We start from the raw sequence: 20482 nt of genomic DNA on the forward strand, positions 1-20482 counted from the left end.
GGTTTGTGACCCTTCTTTCCTCTCTGTCTGCAGGTGTTTATTCGGCGCTGTTTGGCCTACAGGAAAGAGGACCGTTACGACGTCCACCTGCTGTGCCGCGACTCCTACCTACTGCCTCACATCAGACGAGCCAATTCAGGAAACCTGCAGACCACGCCCAATAGCCCAGCCTCCTCCTCTATTATCTCCTATTAACTTTATTCTTAAGTACCTGTGTGGATGGAGAACGTGGGAGGGGCCTGTGTGAGTTTTAGCTGAAAGACACGCCCACTGCCTGGCACTTGGGAAGTGACATGAATCTCGTCTTGCTTGCACTCGGACTGTAGGGAATAAACTTGAATGTGGGGGGCAGTAGGGTATATTTTTAGGGGAATAAACTTGAATATGGGGGGGGGCAGTAGAGTATATCTACTTATTTATAAACACGCGAGCGGATGTTGCGCTTCACACTGCTATTACTGTCTTATGTTCCCTTCTGGCTTGTGTGTGTATAAGGGATGCTAGAAAACAATGTGTGTGTGTGTGTGTTAGCATGTCTTTCAGTCACACATTTTGACAGGTGAAGGTGCAGACGTCTTCCTAAACGTCGTCTATGGAAAACACTTTGTGCCAAGTGTTAAAGCTGCAATGGGGATTTTTAGGTATTTGGAGACTTCTTAGTGTAGGGCTGTTATGGTGAGGCATTTTACAGAGAGCTGTATTGCGTACGGAGAATTAGGCTTTACTCTTTATGAATCATCTTCCAGCCCTGACGTATGACAAATTGTACCTGTTAGAAACCCAACCCAAGGCCATAGCTGAGATTTGAACTCCAGAGCTTGAGGTCGATCAGACCAAACTCTACAGCGCATGAGACCGGCATCAAGTCAGTGATGTACAAACCTTTACTACGGTCGTCCCTTTGTCTAGCACCGTATGACAGGTTATTATAAACTGAAAATGATGCTCACTGAAATTTTATGTTCAATAAATCGAGTTCATTAAAATTTAAATAAACGGCTCCCAGGTGGCACAGCGGGATATTCCGCTGACGCACCGGCACTCCCGGGTTTGAGGCTCGGTGTTGCCGCCGATCGGGTGGGCATAATTAGCAGTGCCTGCAGCGGATACTAATTGGCCACCGTATCTGCAGGGTGAAGACCGGACTATGTGTGGGTGGGTGGGTCTTCATACGCTGTGTAAGGACCCTGATTGGCGGAAGAGACGCTCGAAGCGCGGACGGGCTGTACACGTGTAAAGAAGGCGTGGACAGCGGCGTGCTCTCCTTGGATGCTAATCTAGAGTCTGTCAGCAGCAGAAGAGCGGCGGCACGGTGGCTAAGTGGGTAGCGCTGTCGCCTCACAGCAAGAAGGTCCTGGGTTCGATCCCCAGGTGGGGCGGTCCGGGTCCTTTCTGTGTGGAGTTTGCATGTTCTCCCCGTGTCCGCGTGGGTTTTCTCCGGGAGCTCCGGTTTCCTCCCACAGTCCAAAGACGTCCAAGTGAGGCGAACAAGAGATGCAAAATTGATATTAAACTTGTGAACTGATGAATCTTGAGTAATGAGTAACTACCGTTCCTGTCATAAATGTGACCAAAGTGTAAAACATGACGTTAAAATCCTAATAAACAAACAAACAGTAGCAGAAGACAAATTGGATGCACTAAATCGGTAGAAAAATGGGGAGAAAAATGCATTTAAAAAATTTTTTATAAACAAGGTGAGCTGGTGGTTAAAAAGGGAAATAAGGTGATACTGACATGATGACCGTTGCTTACTGGATAGAAGAGTCAGAAATTAAGTAAATTGCCATTTCTGCTCTCTTGGACTTTTGGATGGCCTCTGACAGAGTGAACCACTTCACTTCTCTTTTGCCCCACATGGAAGCCTAAAAAATTTTGATTGTCTCTTTTTCTACTTTTGATTTGATTACATTTATCTTGTGGATCTTTAAAGTTTAGAATATTTTTGGCACAAAATGATTCCAGACGTTAATACAGATGTTAGTTTGCCGGTTTGCTGGATGCAGGATCGCCTCATTGTTTATTTCCCCTTTGAAGCAGTTTTACATGTTGCTGCTATTTAGTGTTGCTTTTAGTTTTTAGTTACACCCCAATTGTTTAATATTTGATATAATTGACAAAAGCAGCACATTTACAATCCATTCTGTTTGTTGGACAAGTCTGAATATGTTCAATATTGTGCAAATCTGTGTCGGAGTGTGTAAGTTTAAATCTGTGTATGACTGGAGTGTGTGTGCAGGTGGACATGTATTGTGTCAGTGTATGACAGGATTGTTTGTATGAACATGAGTGTGTGTGTGTGTGTGTGTGTTTAAGTAACAAAAGTGAACAAGTGAGTAATAAGTTACTAGCAGACAGAATATGGTCTGAACCTCAGAGTGCTGGGGTGTCATGAGTCGCCACTATGGCTGGACTGGGGTTGAATTGCACCTCCCTGGAATCACCGTTACCACTCCGCTTTCCTCCTGTCTTCTCACAGTCCGTCTGTGATCCGTCTCTGAAATGCTGCTGCTGTTGTAGGAAATGTAGCCGAAAGAGAAATAAAATTCTAAACCGTTATTTTAATACACCTGCCTCAGACGCTTTCTTCAGCTCTCACTTCATCACCGGAATATTAATACCACACAAAAAATGTGTCAGTTTTGTGATAACAACCACCACAGCTGAGATCATGAGACGTCAGGTTCAAATCTCAGCTGTGGTATAGAATGGAAAGTGTTCACAGACACGATTGGCTGTGACTGTGGTAAAAGATGTTCCTTATTGCTGCTGCTATTGCAGCCCCTGATTGTGAACAGTGCCACCCAGCAGCCTCTTATTCATGACAAACCAGTTTTGTTGGCACTTCTGACATCTGAGGACGTTTCTCGCCATACAATTATGGTTTGGGTTTCTTTCTGACAATGGCAGGAGACCACTGTTAAATGTAGGTCACATTCGCCACCCTGTCAGTGATCATACAAAGAGCAGTGTCACATACGGAGTCACAGTGCTGTCTGTGAAACAACCATCCCTTCTGCAGGTGCCTTAACAAGCCAACAGAGGCTGCAATTGCAGCAGCAATGGGGAGCCCATTCAATTACTAAGAATCTGATGGTTATTGTTGATCTTTTTCACCTCCTCTTCAACATCAGGAAGATTCGTTTATTTCTCTCCATGTAAGCTACTCAGATTCTGGTCCAGTCACTTGTAATCTCACAGTTGGACTACTGCAACTCCCTCCGGGCAGGAGCTCCCATGTCTACTACTAAACCCTCATTCAAAATGCAGCTGCTCGCCTGGTTTTTAACCAACCTAAACACTGCCACATCACCCCACTGCTGCGTTCCCTTCACTGGCTTCCTGTAGCTGCCCGCATTCAGTTTAAAACACTGATGCTCACCTACAAAGCCAAAAATGGACCAGCCCCAAGCTACCTTCGTGGTCTGATCAAACCCCGCTCTGTATAACGCAACCTCCGAGCCACTAGTCTCGCTCGACTTGATCCTCCACCCATGACTCGGGGAAGACGAGCATCCAGGCTCTTCTCTGTACTTGCACGCAAGTGGTGGAACGAGCTTCCTCTGTCTGTCCGAACATCTGAGTCTTTAAAAAATGATTAAAAACCTTCATCACCTGATGATCACTTAAGGTATGGAATGGTCAGTCTGCTAAATAGCGACCGCTCCAGGAAGAGATAAAAGATCCCAGAAAAAAGAGCTAAGGTCTGTCTAATGACTGCAAGCGCTGCTAACCAGAAGAAACAGCCATACTCTGATTTTCCACTCTGACGAGTCTATCCAGGAGCTGAAGTGTGATTTGAATTGCAGCAGGACAGAGGATACAAGTTTTGGACCAGCTTAGTCTTGAACCCAGTAGAGATGCTGTGGTGAGACCTGCAGTTCATGCCTGAAAAATCAGCAGCATTTCTGATTTGAATCAGTTCTATGAAGAAGAGCAAAGCATGAAGTAGTGGATGAAAGGGGCAAATACATTTTCCACACCAAGCTTAAGTGCAAAATTACAGTAGTACCTTAAAACTCAACATCAATTGGTTCTGGGAGTGGCGTTGAGTTTTAAGGTATTTTTTCCCCATAAGGATGTTTGGGAAACCTGTTAATGTGTTTCATGGTCCTGTAGAACTGCAGATATTTTAGGCTTATGTAAAATAATGAGGTTGTTTAGAAACTTATACACTGAAAATAACACAAATATAATATAAAAACACTGAAATACAATTAAAAACAGTTCAAAATCAATAAAAATACAATAAAACCTGTGCTTTAGCTTTACTACTTTATTGTTTTCTTGTGCTTCTTAATTAGTGGAGAGAACTTTTGTAATAATTGTGAGATGTTTAGTGTTTCTGTGTTGTTCTTTTAATACATTAAGTTACTTTTTTTATGATAAGCGTTTTAGACTCTCTCGGAAAAGCGGATTCTTACAATTTCTCAGAAATAATTAAAAGTAAAACAGGAGAAACACAGCTGAACACAGATGTGGAGCTTTCAGAGTAAATCTGATGGTTATTCCACACAAATGCAGATTTTTCTCGTGTTCGCATGACGTTTTACCGCTTAAGCCGAGCGCTGAACAAAGCGGCAGCCACACACACGTTGAGTTTAAGGGAAACGTTGAGTTTAAGGGTACAAATTTCTCGATGAAGGGTGTTGAGTTTCAAAGATTTTGAGTTTAGGGGAGGTTGAGTTACAAGGTACCGCTGTACTTTTATTGGAGACACGATGTAGAGAAGAAAAGGAGACCGAGTGACACTGTTCTGTAAAACCTCTTTATTGCTTGTGTTCTTTACAAGTGTAGATGTTGCACAAGCCGACTGAAGTTCTGTTATTCGCTCTTCTACTTAGTGTGCACGTGTTTCTGAAACCAACCAGCGCAGAGAGCTCACTGAGAGGCGAGGACACACCCTGCTAACCCCCCAATCATTCATTATATTCATATAAAGACTCATTTCAGCAACAATAGATACATTCTTCACATCTAACAGAGGAAACACTGGATTCATTCATTACACCAAACTAACGTCTCATATCTATAAAAAAAAAGGGAAATAAAGAACTGAAGGAGAAGAAAGCAAAAATAAAATGCAAACGGGACAATTACAGAAAAGAAACGCTCAATCCGAAAAGCTCTAGTATTAGTTCTTATTATTTCTGTCCTAGTTACTGTGGTAGTGTGAGCAGAGAGAAAGGGGCCAAACACATCAGGAGCACTCTGTACGAATTCATCAAAAAACGTGGATTAAAACCTAATCACCGACGTTCCTGTTTTATTCTTTTAGCAAAACGGACACGGATCTTTCTGGATCCCGAGCCAATTACGACTCAGATAACGTTTCTACCAGCCAATCAACGGCGTTTGTTTAGAGCCGTTTTAAAAAAATGTCTCTTTGACTGACAGAGTGGGAGCTGCTGGGCAAAAGATCCTGGTCAGGGTCACAGCAGATCCTGTCATACAAGGAAACAAGCTACAAATTAAAGCTAGTGTCTAAATCACTCATTTCACTTGGTGTTTCCATTATTTTGTCCACACACACACAAATGCTCTGCCATGACATGAGAGAAAAACACACTCAAGCTCCATGTGTAAAACACATACAGTCACTACAGTGCCCCCTTTCTGCAACACTCAGAATGCAGGTTGTGCTGACAGTAGAAATCAGACCTTGATACGTAATGGAATGCCTTAGCGTGCGACATTAACCTTGCGTAGTCGTGAGCGTTGGTATCTCATAAATAAAAAGCCTTCTCATCGTTACTTGGGACTGGCACAATTTTTTTTTGACAAATCCTACTTTTACAACGTGCACCCGTGTGTCCTCGTCCCCCCCCGCTCAGTGTGCCCTCGCATGCCTGTGTACGTGTTTCTACCCGCTGGGTCGTGTTACGCTGAATAAATACAATTCCTAAACCGAAGGGCGAGAGAGATATATCTATATATAGGGGAGAGAGAGAGCGAGAGATTTTCAGGATGCAGATAAAAGATTGTTACGATGATTCCGCCGCGGCCTGTGCACTTGTCTCTGACTTCTCCAGCATGCTCGTCTCTGTAGATATGTCCGTCACGGCGGTCGGCGTAGCGTCCAGGATCAGTGCTGGAGTCTGATTGACTGTCAGGGAGGGGGCGACTGGGCCAGCGGGTGGAAGGAGGTCGGAGGGCAGGGACGTGACGTGCATTGCACGGGAAGTGGAGGAGGGCAGAACACCGTGAATGCTGGGAAGAGGGGCCATACCAGGCAGGTTTAGAGGGGGTAGAGGGGGTAGAGGGGGAAGCGGGGGCAAACCTGCACGGAAACACAATTAAAACGCAGGGTTCAATAAGGATGGCATCAGAGTTAAAGTGACAAGTTCATTATTACATGTAAGTGCGTAGGTACCTGTGGTGGTCTGAAGACCAGGGATTCCCGCTAATGACACTCCACTGAGGTCTGGCAGAGGAATGTTCAGGTTGGGGAGGTTTGGTAGAGGAGGAAGACCCCTGGGTAACGGCATTAACCCTGAAACAAACAGCAACCATCAGTGAAACAAATTTTTCGCATCGAGGCATCGTTTAATCCATACAACTATATACAGCTCACGGTGTTTCGCACGGACGACGTGTTTACACTGTGAGCAGGTGACGTGAAGAAGCCGAGGGCTGCGTCCCAAATCTCATACTTAAACAGTACTTATCAGTACTTAAACCGGGTACTTTTCGCGTACAGTTCAACGAACGCTACGTTTTTGGACACGCTCGGCACTCCTGCATACTGTTCAGTATGAATGTAGCGGTTTGAGACACAGCCGAGGTTTGATAGCGCTGACTGCGAAATGGAGAGAGAGAGAAAATAGCGAGGGGCGAACAGAGGAGACCGGACAGAGAAAAATCACAGAAAGTTTGGGATCATTTTAAGCTGAAAAAACAAAAACTCAGAACAACATCCACACCATCAGAGCATGTTGCTGATACGTTTACGTTACGTTTCTTCACTGCAACCACCACAGGCTTTTTTGAAGGCTCAGGCAAACACACACGTACACGCACACAAACACCAGATCTACCTCATCTAGGAGATACAATCCTGACAGAACCTCTTACAAAACCTCCCAACAAAATATTAAAGCTTTATGTTCTGTGTGAGCTGTAGCTGAAACTTTTAATTCTGAAAGTTGCACAAATTAGAGGCTTATGTTTATATATTATTGTTTATTATTATTTATGCCTTAGTTTCAGGTCGCCTATATACATTTTAAAAGTAATTTGATTTATTTTTGATGTATTTGGTTTTGCATTTTAATAACGTTCTCTTTAAACTGTCCTGTATGCAAGGATTAAAAATGTGCAGTTTGTTTTAAGAGACGCGTCTTAATTCATTTTAAATGTATTTATTTTTGCTCTTTATTAAAGCAAAAGTATTCCTTATCCGATTACTTGATTAATCGCTGGAATAACTGATAGAATACTCGATTACAAAAATAATTGATTGTTGCAGCCCTAATGTACAGGTACAACTCTGGCACTGAGAGAGATGGCAGACAAGTTGAGTGGCTAGTTTATCAGGTTTGTTTCTTAAAGTAAGGATTGCAAAAAATGTACCGTAAGCAAGGACTGAAAAAAAATGAACCAGCCACTGATTTTCTAGTTTGTAGTTTGGCTTTCTTATGTCTCTGTGCATGAGCCCCATGTCAACAACATAGTCACAAAGAATATACTAGTTTGGGTGGATAAAAAGCTGAAGTCTAACCAAAAACGTTATGGTAGTTTTGTGTTCATAAGTGTTTTTTTTTTTTTTCAACTACTTTTCCCAGAATCCTAGTTTCTGCCACTGTATTGATTATTAAAGAGTAGGGTCTGTTCTGTGGGGTGATTCAAACACAATAATGCCAAAGGTCCAGTTATACAAGGTTAAACGGGGGGGCTGGTCAGTGGTGCCTGGAAAAGGACGGGGGATAATGGGGATCAGTTCTTTACTCTTGGTACAAGCTCCAACCCCCTCGGTGTGCAGGTGAAACAAAAGCAAAATGCAGACAGGGCATTTTTTAGGTACAGCCCTCTTTAGTCAGGGTCTGTCTGCAGCAGTGGAAAACAGATACAACCCTGGTAATTGGGTACGACTAGATTGGGGTAAAAAACATACATTAAAGAAATACGTTACAATATATACATAAACAAAAAGACTTCCTAGCTAGCTCATCATGAGGAGCTTGCTATCTGAATACAGCATCTTATTGTTTTGTATTTAATTCATTTTTACTGGATTTACTGGATCCCCCCCCTCCTCCACGAGAATCCACAGCTCCGTGCACAGCCCCCGATCTGATCGGATCGAGACATGGCCCCTTTAAAATGTGTCCAATCTGTGGCCGCTTCTCATCACCTGCCAGTGATGGGATCCCACCCAGAGCTGCAACTCCAATTGAAAGCCGCTCTGGTTGGTCCATCCTTATATGGAAAAAAACACGTTAATATTGGGGTTACCCTAAGGCGACCCTAAACTGATGACATGAGCATGGCGTGCCAAGTTTTCTTCTAAACTGTGGAAGATTTTCAACTTGTAATAGAGGCCGATTCTTGGTCAGATTCTGTAAGTATAGAGCTTTAAAGCAAGCAGTGGGTGTTACCTGGTATTGTTGTGGCGGGGTTGACTGAGGGCAGAGTACCCATGGCCGGGGTGACATGAGTGGGCAGCAGAGGGACCGTGGGCACACCTGAAAAGACACGAACGCTCTTAGCCGTGTGCATTTGTGTGTAACGACTTCCCACGAACTGGAAGAGCGGATGAGAAGGGCGTACCTGTGCGAAGCTCGGTAGGCATGGTGGGTGCAGCAGAGTTGATTGACAGGCCAGACAGGTTGCCCTCAAGTCCCGTGGTACCAGGTTGTGAAACAGGAGGTGGGGTTACTGCAGACAGCTGAACCTAAGACAGCGGAGAGAAACGGTGACGTCAAACTGGTTTAGCAGACTATAGTGGCTAGGGTACCTGCTCGCACCAAGACAGTTTCCTGTATCTCCCTCATTCTGTACAAGCTCCATTGGGTTCAATACAGAATACTACTTCTCACCTACAAAGCTCTTCATGATCCTGCCCCTCATTACCTGTCTGACTGACTCTATTCCTACACTCTTAGTGTTTGTTCGTTTGTTTTTATAAAGCCATGTTATCACATTTGTGATATTTTATGGCAGGAATTGGTGTTTTATGCTACTTCTATTGGTCTTAAGCCATGGCCTTCTAGTCTGGGTTGGGGACAAGGCCAAAGTAGTGAAATATTGATGTTTAAATCATCATAAAAAATGGAAATCATCATTATTTTGGTATGTAATTTTTTAGTAATGCAATGAATGATCTTTTTAATACCTAAAATATTTGTTTTGTAATAAAGTTTTTTTTTTAACACATATTTATAACCTAGGGAAGTTCCCCCAATTAAAGAATCACCCATTTATGTTTGCTCTTAATTAAAGCAAAAGTATTTCTTATCCGATTACTCGATTAATCGCTGGAATAATCGATAGAATACTCGATTACAAAAATAATCGATAGTTGCAGCCCTAATCACAACACCTAATTACTTCTGCTAATCCTAATCCTAATCTCACACTCTTCTTTAGAAGCCGACCGATTGATTGATTGATTCGTTTTAGCGCCGTATCGACACGCTGGGGTCATTCATACGGCCGCACTCAAGTTGCTTCTTCACTTTGTGTCATTTAAAACGAATTATAAAAGACGTTTTAGATTTAAATATGTTAAAACATTAATAATTTTTCCTGGTGCTGTTTTTAAAAGTCTTTCTGAGTTTAGTGTTTTGCAGTCTATCAGTATGTGTTTAATTGTTAGTCTGAAGCCGACCGAAGAACATGCTGAACGACAACCTAGTCCTACTGTCCAATCCCTCTATTATTGGTGATTAAGCTGACAAAGCTGACCGTCACTGTTAATAAGCAACTAGGACAGAATAATACAAATATAATGAAACAAAAGCACTGTGGGAATAAACTTTTTTGAGTTGGGCTTGGGTGTAGCCCGTCTTAGGAGAGGAGCAGAAACATTTGTCGATGTGATTGTTATATTAAGTCTTCTTGGTCCTGGAGGTGTGCACATGGTGCCGGGTGGCTAGGTTAATACCGGTTGACTAATGCATTCGCCTATCATGACGAACAAAAGGGCGCAAGGGCATGGATGAATCTGAGGAGTCACCTACTTGCTGCTGCAACAGCAACTCCTAGGGACAGGTTAAGGCACAGAATAAGGAGGTGGACGAATACAGAGAGCATAGCATGATCCTCAGTAGGGATGCATCGATACCATTTTTTCCCAACCGAGTACAAGTACATGTATTTTTGTACTTGCCGATACCGATACCTATTTAGAATACCGTTTTTTTTAAAAACAAAAACACACGTGAGAAGTGACGAGAAGTTTAATGATACCACGTCCAAAAATGCACGTCAACAAGTAGCGAGTGATCAAAGTGTTTGTGCGCTGACGTGATGAAATCAAGGAGGAAAAATTTGGCAACACGAATAGCATGGATTGTTCTGTAGTGAGTTGGAGGTTAATAAATATTTTTGCAGTGTTGGTGTTTTGTAGAGAACGATCAGGTCAGAAACACTGTAAAACGTGTGTGTGTGCTGATGTATTCTGATATAAACTATATCATCCCCCTGTCCCACCGGTTTACACTCCTCTCCTGCGTTTCCCCTCACACCGTATCCTGCGTTCTCATTGGCTGTTCCACATGTCCCTCATTCCCAGTCGCACATCTCAGATCAGATATCTGACGTGCTAGAAAACTCGATCCGGTCGCCGAGCGCCGAGCGAAAATCAGGGCAAAAGTCGTGTAGTGTGAACCGGGCATAACGCAGCGACGTGCACTAGGTACACGGTATCGGATGTTTCGTATCGGAGCCTCGTTTGCGAGTACGAGTACGAGTTAATGAGCGCGGTATCGGGTATTTGCGGTATCGGTACTCATGCATCTCTAATCCTCAGTATGTGCTGGGAAGCCGCCGCATTCCAACGTAAAGAAGTGATTAACGTTTTTACTCGTGTTGTAGGAGAATTAATAAAGAAATTATGGTCAGTATCGGGTGCTCTTTGGATTATTGAATAAACACGATACAGTTATGAATATTAACCTCGGTGAAGCCGTCCTTCAGCGGGCTGATGGGCGCACTGGAAGCGTGTACAGGGAAGTTAATCTTCTTTCCCTCCTCGAAGGGCCGAGTGGGGATCCTGTGCAGGTAACCATAACCGATACCACAGCCCAGACTGTTGAGAGAGAACGCAGGTGAGAAACAGACCAAACCAGAGAAGCATTTTACACTTCATTATAATAAAATTGCAAATAAACTACACTTGTATAAATTTTTCTCTATTTATTTCTGCATTTTCTCCTTTTTTCTACCAGTTTAGCGTAGCGTAGCTGCTGGGGATCACGATTGCATTCGAGGAGGGTATATCTGTCTGCTCCACGCCCCCTCGGACGCGTGCGCAGTCCCTCAACCCCTTCTTCTTCGCCTGTGCCTCGGCAGATTTGCACACAAGGCTCATCCATTTCTGCTAACAGGGTTTTAAAGACCCTACGTACTTATTTAGGTCTTTTCCCACCCAGCAGACTCGGTGGTAAATTTTGTGTCCACTAGGTGGTGCCCAGCCGACCGGTAGCAGAGCCGAGATACAAACCAGGGTGTTCAGAATCTCAGCGCTGGTGTGCTAGTGGATTATCCTGCCTTGCCAACTGGGCACTTACACATGTACACATTTATAAAAATTTTAAACGAATAAGAATTACTTGCATTTGAAAATAACTCCGCTCGCAGCTTTGTTTTCTTTATTTCGTGCCAAACTGAATAAGTTGTGCCGCACTGAACGCTGGGATTGCCTTCGCAGGTGAGAAAGCACACAGAGCTCTCGGTGAAGGGCAGTGGTAGCTCACTGGTTAACGTACTGTTTAAGCCATGAGAAGGTTGTCGGTTCAAACCTCACCACTGCAAGGTCCCCAACCCAAAATGTAAATCTCGGTAGGCAGCATTTTAATGCATCTAAAACATTAGACAGCATTTTTTTTGGGAGAGCAGGTAGGATGGAGTGAAGTGCGTCTATGAAGTGAGCTCGCTGGGTTTTCAGACAGACCCATAGATTTCTTGGCAGGTTCGAAATATCAATGATTTATTTTATTGGGACGGACATCCTTACACACTGTCCTAAACCCTGACCGTTTGGTTATACACACTAAGTTTGTTCGTTTAATTCTTAACCCCATGTGAGCTGCTATGGCTATTATAATGGCCGAATAATAGATTAAAGGCCTCAGCATACTTCCAGCGAAACTAAGCTCGCAAGTTCGCGGTGACATTTATAATGTTAGTGACAACCCAAAAACGATGGCTGTGTCCAAAATCGCACAGTTAAATGAGAGGTAGTGCGCACTGCTTGGCCGGTACAGGCAAGTGCGCTGTGTTTACATACACAAAAAATGCTGCCCAAGCAGTAGATTATCCAGGTACTTTTCGTGTACTGTTTGATAAATGCTTAATGCTTAATCATGATTAATAACTGCATACTGTTCAGTATGAAAGTCGTGATTTCGGACGCAGCCGATGATCACAGTCGAGACGCTCCTCAAAATCCGTGTTTGTTCTCATGACACGCCTCTTTTTTTTACCGACCAATCACAGGCGTTGTCGCGGCGTGACGTGGTCCGCGGAGTTCGCCCGGCTTCCGTGTGCGCGACGAGGCGAGCGAAGCCTCTGCGCGACGTCCGCGGTTGTTCTCTTTCTCCGCGATTACGTCTCATCGGTCGCGGGAAAGCCAGGCGAACGCCGTCTCCGCATGAAGTGTGCTGAGGCCTTAAGGCTTTATGTATAGGCATGTATGTATAGTGGTTAGAGTGTTTGTGTGACTGTGAGGGATACACAATGTAAGTACACAATCAGTACAAGCTTGACATCTCGTATGGAAGCAGTCCTTAACACCCACCTGCCCTCTCCACCCCAGGCACCGTTGGGAGTGATGACCACTTCTCTGCAGTTATCAGTGTCCGTGTTATACACGTACAGCTTCAGACCTTTACCCTCATGGGTCTCTATCAAGGAGAACAGGTCCTCAGACTGGGGAGCGAACACACACACACATTATTATAACAGGAGATAAAATAAACGATTCTAAATACAGTAAAACTAATTTCATATCCACATCAGGTTCACGTATCTTTTTTGCGCTGCTGTGCCGTTGTTTTCTGTGGAGTGTGACGGTGCAGCTTAGCTTGCCGCTGTGCTCACGTAATCGACGCGCACCACACACACTTGTCGCATTGGGCTCGGGTTTTCTGCGCTTGCCGCGGCGCTCTAAGTTCATCTGATTGAACTGTGACCCAGTTTGCCAATGACCTTTTTAAAGCACCTCTAATGCGACGAACTGTTTGATACGATGCGATAAAAGCCACTCGGGCCGAACGAACAACTCTTAACGTGACTTATTGCATTAAAACAACTAGCACGGAATTTTGTTAGTGGAGAAACTTATGAGCAGTAATAATGAAGAGAAGTTTAGTGCTCCTGTGTCGTTCTTTTACTACATTAAACCACGTTAAGCTTAAACATTATTGGCTTAGAAAAGCAGATTCTCACCATTTCTCAGAAGCTCGAGCTGTAACACAAGTTTAAAAGTGAAACAGCGAGGAAAATCCTGATAAACACAGATACACGTGGAGCTTTCAGACTGGATCTGATGGTTATTCCACACAAATGCAGATTCGTCCCATATTCACACTTTGATGACGCCCAGCGTGGTTTTACCGCTTCTAATGTGAATGCACCCAAGAGATATTTAGATGGGATTTGGAGTGCCAATTGGGAAGAGAAGTTTTTTTTCCTTTTTCCTAGAAACTTAAATTGTTATATGAGCCGTAAAAACATACATAGAAACAATACGATGCACTGTCGATCATACCTCGTTCATCACGGTATCCGCCCCAATAATATAGTCTGTGTGTGGCCTCAGTCCTGCCAGAGCAGCTGGAGAATTCGGCTCGACCTCCTGAGGTGGGGGGGAAGAAGTGTGTTAGAAGTTAAGAGGTAAAGAGCAAAAGCGAAGTTTTCTAGCCTGTTCATTGTTGGTTTACTGGCCTGAAAAACCAGTCAGATCAGTAAACCACATTACAGGTCTTACTAGGTCACGTCCCAACTGTGACTGGTCCTCGTGTGGCTCAGGGTTTAGTATTGTTTGATGGTTTATGATGATTTTAAAATCATATTCTACACTGGTTCCATTCATGACAGGGCCGGTAATGACAGGTTACCATTGATTCATCAGTTGAAGTTAAACATTCAACACAGTCACGGGCAATTTTGTATCTCCAGTTCACCTGACTGCATGGCTTTGGACTGTGGGAGGAAACTGGAGCTCCTGGTGGAAACCCACGAAGGGTAGAACATGCAAACCCCACAAAGAAAGGACCCGGGTCAAACCACCTGGCAACCAAAGCCAGGACCTTCATGTTGCGAGGCGACAGTGATACCCACCGAGGCACCCCATGTCCTCCTAGACTCCGTTACTCACCAGGACGTGCCAGACATTCTCGTTGGCTCCTTCGAAGCTGCAGAAGCGGATGCTGACTCCCAGCAGGCCCTGTCCACCCCACATGTTGCTGGGTGTGACCGTAGCTTCACGGAGCTCCAGTGTCTTACTGCTGTACACCAGCATCTTCACCGGCTTCTCCACGTTTGCCTTCAGCAGGTCCTTCAGGGTGTCGTTGTCCTTGTTCTAACAAAAACAAACAGCAGCGCTCAGAAACCATTTCATGTGAGAACTTTGTTATTTAAGATACACAGTGAACACCGCTTGTAATTATTAGGGCTGCACATGTGGTTTCTTTCCTATGGAAGAAATCCCAGCATCATCACTACAGAGTGCAGTCCAGCAGAGGAACACGTGTCCAGGAGTTATACAGGTGAGCGTCTCACCGCTGATGATTAAAGGTTTAAGCAAACATTGGTTTCTTTGACTGTTTACCAAGGGCTGTGGAGTCGGTGACAAAAAGGTTATGAAATCAAAGTACCAAAAACTGCCAGAGTGTCACAGCTCCAAGTTTTCTTATATAACGCTTGAAGAGATTGGAAAATGCAGATTAAGATTAAGATATCTGAGAGTGACTCTAATTGGGAATCTCTTCAGATCCTCCAGGTTTCTCTTTCGTGGATTCTCCCTTTTTGAGCTCACCACACACTTTTTCTAGTGTTTGTTTAGATTTTAGATACAAAGAAGATCCAAGAAAATCCAGCTATGACACCGTGTTTAGATTTTTGGTCTGGGCAGTCAGATTTTCATTCAAAACTCCTTGTACTTAATGGAGTCCAAGAAGCTATGTATTCTAACAATGTTGTTCAAGCCTTAGGAAGAAACACGTCTTTAAAATCTTTACTAATTTTTCACCACAATAAGGAGTGTCCTTCTTCCAACAACAAAACCCTTTTATCGTGTTAGACTGCAGAGCGCCGTTTTAAAAAGTTCTAGTAGCGTCTGACGGACTGCAGGCGTGTACTTTCCAGGTTTCAAGAGAGAGTTTTTCCACTGCCACGATATAGTTTAATAGTTTGCTACCACTGAAGTGGATTTGTAGAGCGTAATTCCAAAATGTTATCATCTTCCTTGCAAAAATATTGCCTCTCAAATCATCCTTCTCATGTGCATTCGGTAGTTTTAAACTTCAGAATATGGACATTTTCAGATGGGTAGCTACTTTATAAAGTTATTGGCTGATTTGAAGTGTGTTCTCTGATCCTTCCCATCTTAATAAATGACTAAGGAAATGTAGCCACCATATCACCATATATTTATACTTGCAACACAACTTACTCTCTGGTCCCACTGTGGTTTACAAGATGTAACATAAAGCCTCCACAATTATTATCATTTTTCTCTATTATTTTCGGCTCACAACCCACCTAAGAATTGCGACCTAGAGTTTGAAAAACCAGTCCTTATTGGTCATTTCGTATTAGGGACATCATGAAGCGGACACACAGATCAGGAAAAAAACAAAACATTATTCTAGAACAGTAATTATAATAATGCTGGAGGTGAAAACCTGTTTTTGGAGCATGAAAATGTAGTACAGTCTACCGGATCAGTTCTGGATTGGTAGAAAATGCTACACGTGAGAGGGGTGAGAAATCATAGCACAACAGAAACAATACCCTCAAAATAGCTGAAAACACTACATGGCCGAGAGTATGTGTACATACTTGTTAATGAGTCCAGTTCATAGCTAAATCCATTCCATATAAACCATAAGCTTTCAACTATGTTCAAACGGTTCTTGTCCAAGACGTTTAAAATCCAGGCGTCCTCAGACATTCTGGCTATATAGTGTGCAAATATTTGTATTTTATACAGCATGATAAAGAATTCTGGTCACATTATCCACCACTACACTGCACTGTGGTAAGACGTGAGCAGGGTGAACTTACCAGTCTGTTGTTGTTGATGGATACGATGAAGTCAAAGAAAGGTTCCAGTCCAGCCCGATGTCCTGGTGAGTTCTCCTGAACCTGCAGGACACACAGAACCCGTTACACCCACACTGTACCGTAACTAATACCAAACACGCATGAAAACATTGCAAGAATGGCAGTACAACACTCCAGTACAGACTCAGTTCTTGTGTGATCATTCTTGTGAGCTTGATGGAATCTGCAGTTGCCTGAATCCATGGATACAGATTGGTGTATATAAAAGATGTATATACATATACAGTGTATCACAAAAGTGAGTACACCCCTCACATTTCTGCAAATATTTTATTATATCTTTTCATGGGACAACACTATAGACATGAAACTTGGATATAACTTAGAGTAGTCAGTGTACAGCTTGTATAGCAGTGTAGATTTACTGTCTTCTGAAAATAACTCAACACACAGCCATTAATGTCTAAATAGCTGCAACATAAGTGAGTACACCCCACAGTGAACATGTCCAAATTGTGCCCAAAGTGTCAATATTTTGTGTGACCACCATTATTATCCAGCACTGCCTTAACCCTCCTGGGCATGGAATTCACCAGAGCTGCACAGGTTGCTACTGGAATCCTCTTCCACTCCTCCATGATGACATCACGGAGCTGGTGGATGTTAGACACCTTGAACTCCTCCACCTTCCACTTGAGGATGCGCCACAGGTGCTCAATTGGGTTTAGTCCATCACCTTTACCTTCAGCTTCCTCAGCAAGGCAGTTGTCATCTTGGAGGTTGTGTTTGGGGTCGTTATCTTGTTGGAAAACTGCCATGAGGCCCAGTTTTCGAAGGGAGGGGATCATGCTCTGTTTCAGAATGTCACAGTACATGTTGAAATTCATGTTTCCCTCAATGAACTGCAGCTCCCCAGTGCCAGCAACACTCATGCAGCCCAAGACCATGATGCTACCACCACCATGCTTGACTGTAGGCAAGATACAGTTGTCTTGGTACTTCTCACCAGGGCGCCGCCACACATGCTGGACACCATCTGAGCCAAACAAGTTTATCTTGGTCTCGTCAGACCACAGGGCATTCCAGTAATCCATGTTCTTGGACTGCTTGTCTTCAGCAAACTGTTTGCTGGCTTTCTTGTGCGTCAGCTTCCTTCTGGGATGACGACCATGCAGACCGAGTTGATGCAGTGTGCGGCGTATGGTCTGAGCACTGACAGGCTGACCTCCCACGTCTTCAACCTCTGCAGCAATGCTGGCAGCACTCATGTGTCTATTTTTTAAAGCCAACCTCTGGATATGACGCCGAACACGTGGACTCAACCTCTTTGGTCGACCCTGGCGAAGCCTGTTCCGAGTGGAACCTGTCCTGGAAAACCGCTGTATGACCTTGGCCACCATGCTGTAGCTCAGTTTCAGGGTGTTAGCAATCTTCTTATAGCCCAGGCCATCTTTGTGGAGAGCAACAATTCTATTTCTCACATCCTCAGAGAGTTCTTTGCCATGAGGTGCCATGTTGAATATCCAGTGGCCAGTATGAGGGAATTGTACCCAAAACACCAAATTTAACAGCCCTGCTCCCCATTTATACCTGGGACCTTGACACATGACACCAGGGAGGGACAACGACACATTTGGGCACAATTTGGACATGTTCACTGTGGGGTGTACTCACTTATGTTGCAGCTATTTAGACATTAATGGCTGTGTGTTGAGTTATTTTCAGAAGACAGTAAATCTACACTGCTATACAAGCTGTACACTGACTACTCTAAGTTATATCCAAGTTTCATGTCTATAGTGTTGTCCCATGAAAAGATATAATGAAATATTTGCAGAAATGTGAGGGGTGTACTCACTTTTGTGATACACTGTATATTTAAATACTGACATGGGGGTGGGGTATTTTACTTTGTCTGCACATTTTTTTCCTTTTGACATTGTAAGTACAAGTAACTACTGACGTGATTTGATTGTGGCATATTTACAGTAAACAGAAAGTTTGTATATTTAACTGCTACATCCTGGTCAGAGTTGATGTGGGTCCACAATCTCTCAGCACCTTGGAGAGGGCAACACACCTACTCACTCACTCCTGGGGCAAGTCAGATTAGCAAATCCACCTAACTGCATGTTTCAGTAGAAAAGATCTAGGCACCTACTGTCCATTTTATCAGCTCCACTTACCATATAGAAGCACTTTGTAGTTCTACAATAACTGACTGTAGTCCATCTGCTTCTCTGCATGCTTTGTTAGCCACCTTTCACCCTGTTCTTCAATGGTCAGGACCCCCACAGGACCACCACAGAGCAGGTATTATTTAGGTGGTGGATCATTCTCAGCACTGCAGTGACACTGACATGGTGGTGGTGTGTTAGTGTGTGTTGTGCTGGTACGAGTGGATCAGACACAGCAGAGCTGCTGAGAGTTTTTAAACACCTCACTGTCACTGCTGGACTGAGAATAGTCCACCAACCAAAAACATCCAGCCAACAGCGCCCTGTGGGCAGCGTCCTGTGACCACTGATGAAGGTCTAGAAGACGACCGACTCAAACAGCAGCAATAGATGAGCGCTCGTCTCTGACTTTACATCTACAAGGTGGACCAGCTAGGTAGGAGTGTCTAATAGAGTGGACAGTGAGTGGACACGGTATTTAAAAACTCCAGCAGCGCTGCTGTGTCTGATCCACTCATACTAGCACAACACACACTAACACACCACCACCATGTCAGTGTCACTGCAGGTCCTGTAGGGGTCCTGACCATTGAAGAACAGGGTGAAAGCAGGCTATAAAAGCATATAGAGAAATAGATGGACTACAGTCAGTAATTGTATCAAAAATGACATTGTAGAACTTTCTACACCACCGAAGGCTCATCTAAAGTGCTGTCTGTATATTTTTGACCCAGCAAATTGTCAGGAACTCAGATTTGTAGATGGATTTAGTGTAGATTAGTTAACCTAGTTAAATCACACCTGACTAGTTCTAACCTAGATAAACAAATTCTGAATAATCTGAACCTGGATGAATTTAACCCGGATATTTTTTTAATGTTTAAATTAACACTGTTTATAATTAAAACAGCAGATTAAATGTAGTTTTGAATCATTTTTGTAATGATTTATACAGCGCTGCACTTTAAAACAGAGCTAACTGGCTAATGCAACATCAGTGACAGTGCGAGATTCAAACATCAAATGTCAAATAAAAATGACAAAACGTCGCAAAATCCATCACAAAAAAACAAATCTGTATTTATAAACGCTGTCTGATTTTATGCAATAATTTATATCCGATTTAAGACCAAAAGTTCGTTTTATTTACATTGGTTTCACAGCGTTAGCATTAGCACTGTAAAACAGGCCGCGCTACAGATCCACGGTGTATATTTCCCGTTTCCGCCGCCACATCGGCACTCCCTATCCGCATTAGCTCTTTGAATCGATCCTAAGGTTGCTGTGTAGAGAACCAGAGTGATTTATAAAGACTCACTCTGAGGACGTGGTATCCCTCTGATCCTCCTCCGGGAATCTCTACACTCTGTGAGCCCCCCATCACTGCCCGTGATCGTGTCAAGGTAAGCGCTGATGATCTGGTTGTGTACCCGGTTGTGGGTGAGCGTAGCCCGGTTGCAGCTGCAGTGATGAGCCGCTACAGCAGTTACGTGGCAGTCCGGGAGAAAGGGTTTCTGGGTAATGTAGTTTTTAAACGGCCGTTTTTCGGATACAGCCCCGCCTGCTAAGCTGTGATTGGTTAGGAAGGCCGACAAGAATACGTGCACGCTGATTGGACAGAATTCAATGCGTCACCGTGGCCGTCATAAAAATACAGTATAATAAATTTTTAGGTAGTGTTGGGCGGCACGGTGGCTCGGTGGGTATCATTGTCGCTCCACAGCAAAAAGGTCCTGGGTTCGATCCCCAGGTGTTGCGGTCCGGCTCCTTTCTGTGTGGAGTTTGCATGTTCTCCCCGGGTTTCCTCCGGGTGCTCCGGTTTCCTCCCACAGTCCAAAAACATGCAGCCAGGC

General features: G+C 43.8%; 2 protein-coding genes across 4 annotated transcripts in view; one reads left to right on the forward strand and one right to left on the reverse strand.

The window, feature by feature from the left end:
* tlk1b (tousled-like kinase 1b) overlaps positions 1-2567 on the forward strand; it is a 28865-nt gene extending 26298 nt beyond the window's left edge. For all 3 annotated transcript variants that reach the window (XM_062997283.1, XM_062997281.1, XM_062997280.1), the window contains exon 21: positions 34-2567. In XM_062997283.1, the coding sequence (XP_062853353.1) occupies positions 34-195 (162 nt within the window). In that variant the 3' untranslated portion in view covers positions 196-2567. The remainder of the gene's footprint in view (positions 1-33) is intronic.
* A 2187-nt stretch (positions 2568-4754) lies between these two features.
* On the reverse strand, positions 4755-20139 carry gorasp2 (golgi reassembly stacking protein 2). Its single transcript, XM_062997284.1, has 10 exons — positions 19948-20139; positions 16453-16533; positions 14543-14746; positions 13934-14020; positions 12962-13092; positions 11119-11251; positions 8770-8893; positions 8598-8684; positions 6374-6493; positions 4755-6280 (listed from the first exon to the last, which is right to left on the reverse strand). The coding sequence occupies exons 1-10, from the start codon at positions 20008-20010 to the stop codon at positions 5985-5987; spliced, it is 1326 nt and encodes a 441-aa protein (XP_062853354.1). The 5' UTR covers positions 20011-20139; the 3' UTR covers positions 4755-5984.
* Between the last annotated feature and the right edge of the window lie 343 nt (positions 20140-20482).

This window comes from Trichomycterus rosablanca, chromosome 6 (genome assembly GCF_030014385.1).
Source record: "Trichomycterus rosablanca isolate fTriRos1 chromosome 6, fTriRos1.hap1, whole genome shotgun sequence".
NCBI lineage: Eukaryota > Metazoa > Chordata > Actinopteri > Siluriformes > Trichomycteridae > Trichomycterus > Trichomycterus rosablanca.

Coding starts and splice junctions, on each gene's coding strand:
- gorasp2 (XM_062997284.1), bottom strand. CDS start 20,010: ATGGGGGGCTCACAGAGTGTAGAGATTCCCGGAGGAGGATCAGAGGGA. Junction 14,021..14,542: donor AGAATGTCTGGCACGTCCTG/GTGAGTAACGGA, acceptor CCCCCACCTCAG/GAGGTCGAGCCGAATTCTCC. Junction 6,494..8,597: donor CCCCGCCACAACAATACCAG/GTAACACCCACT, acceptor TGTTTGTTTCAG/GGTTAATGCCGTTACCCAGG.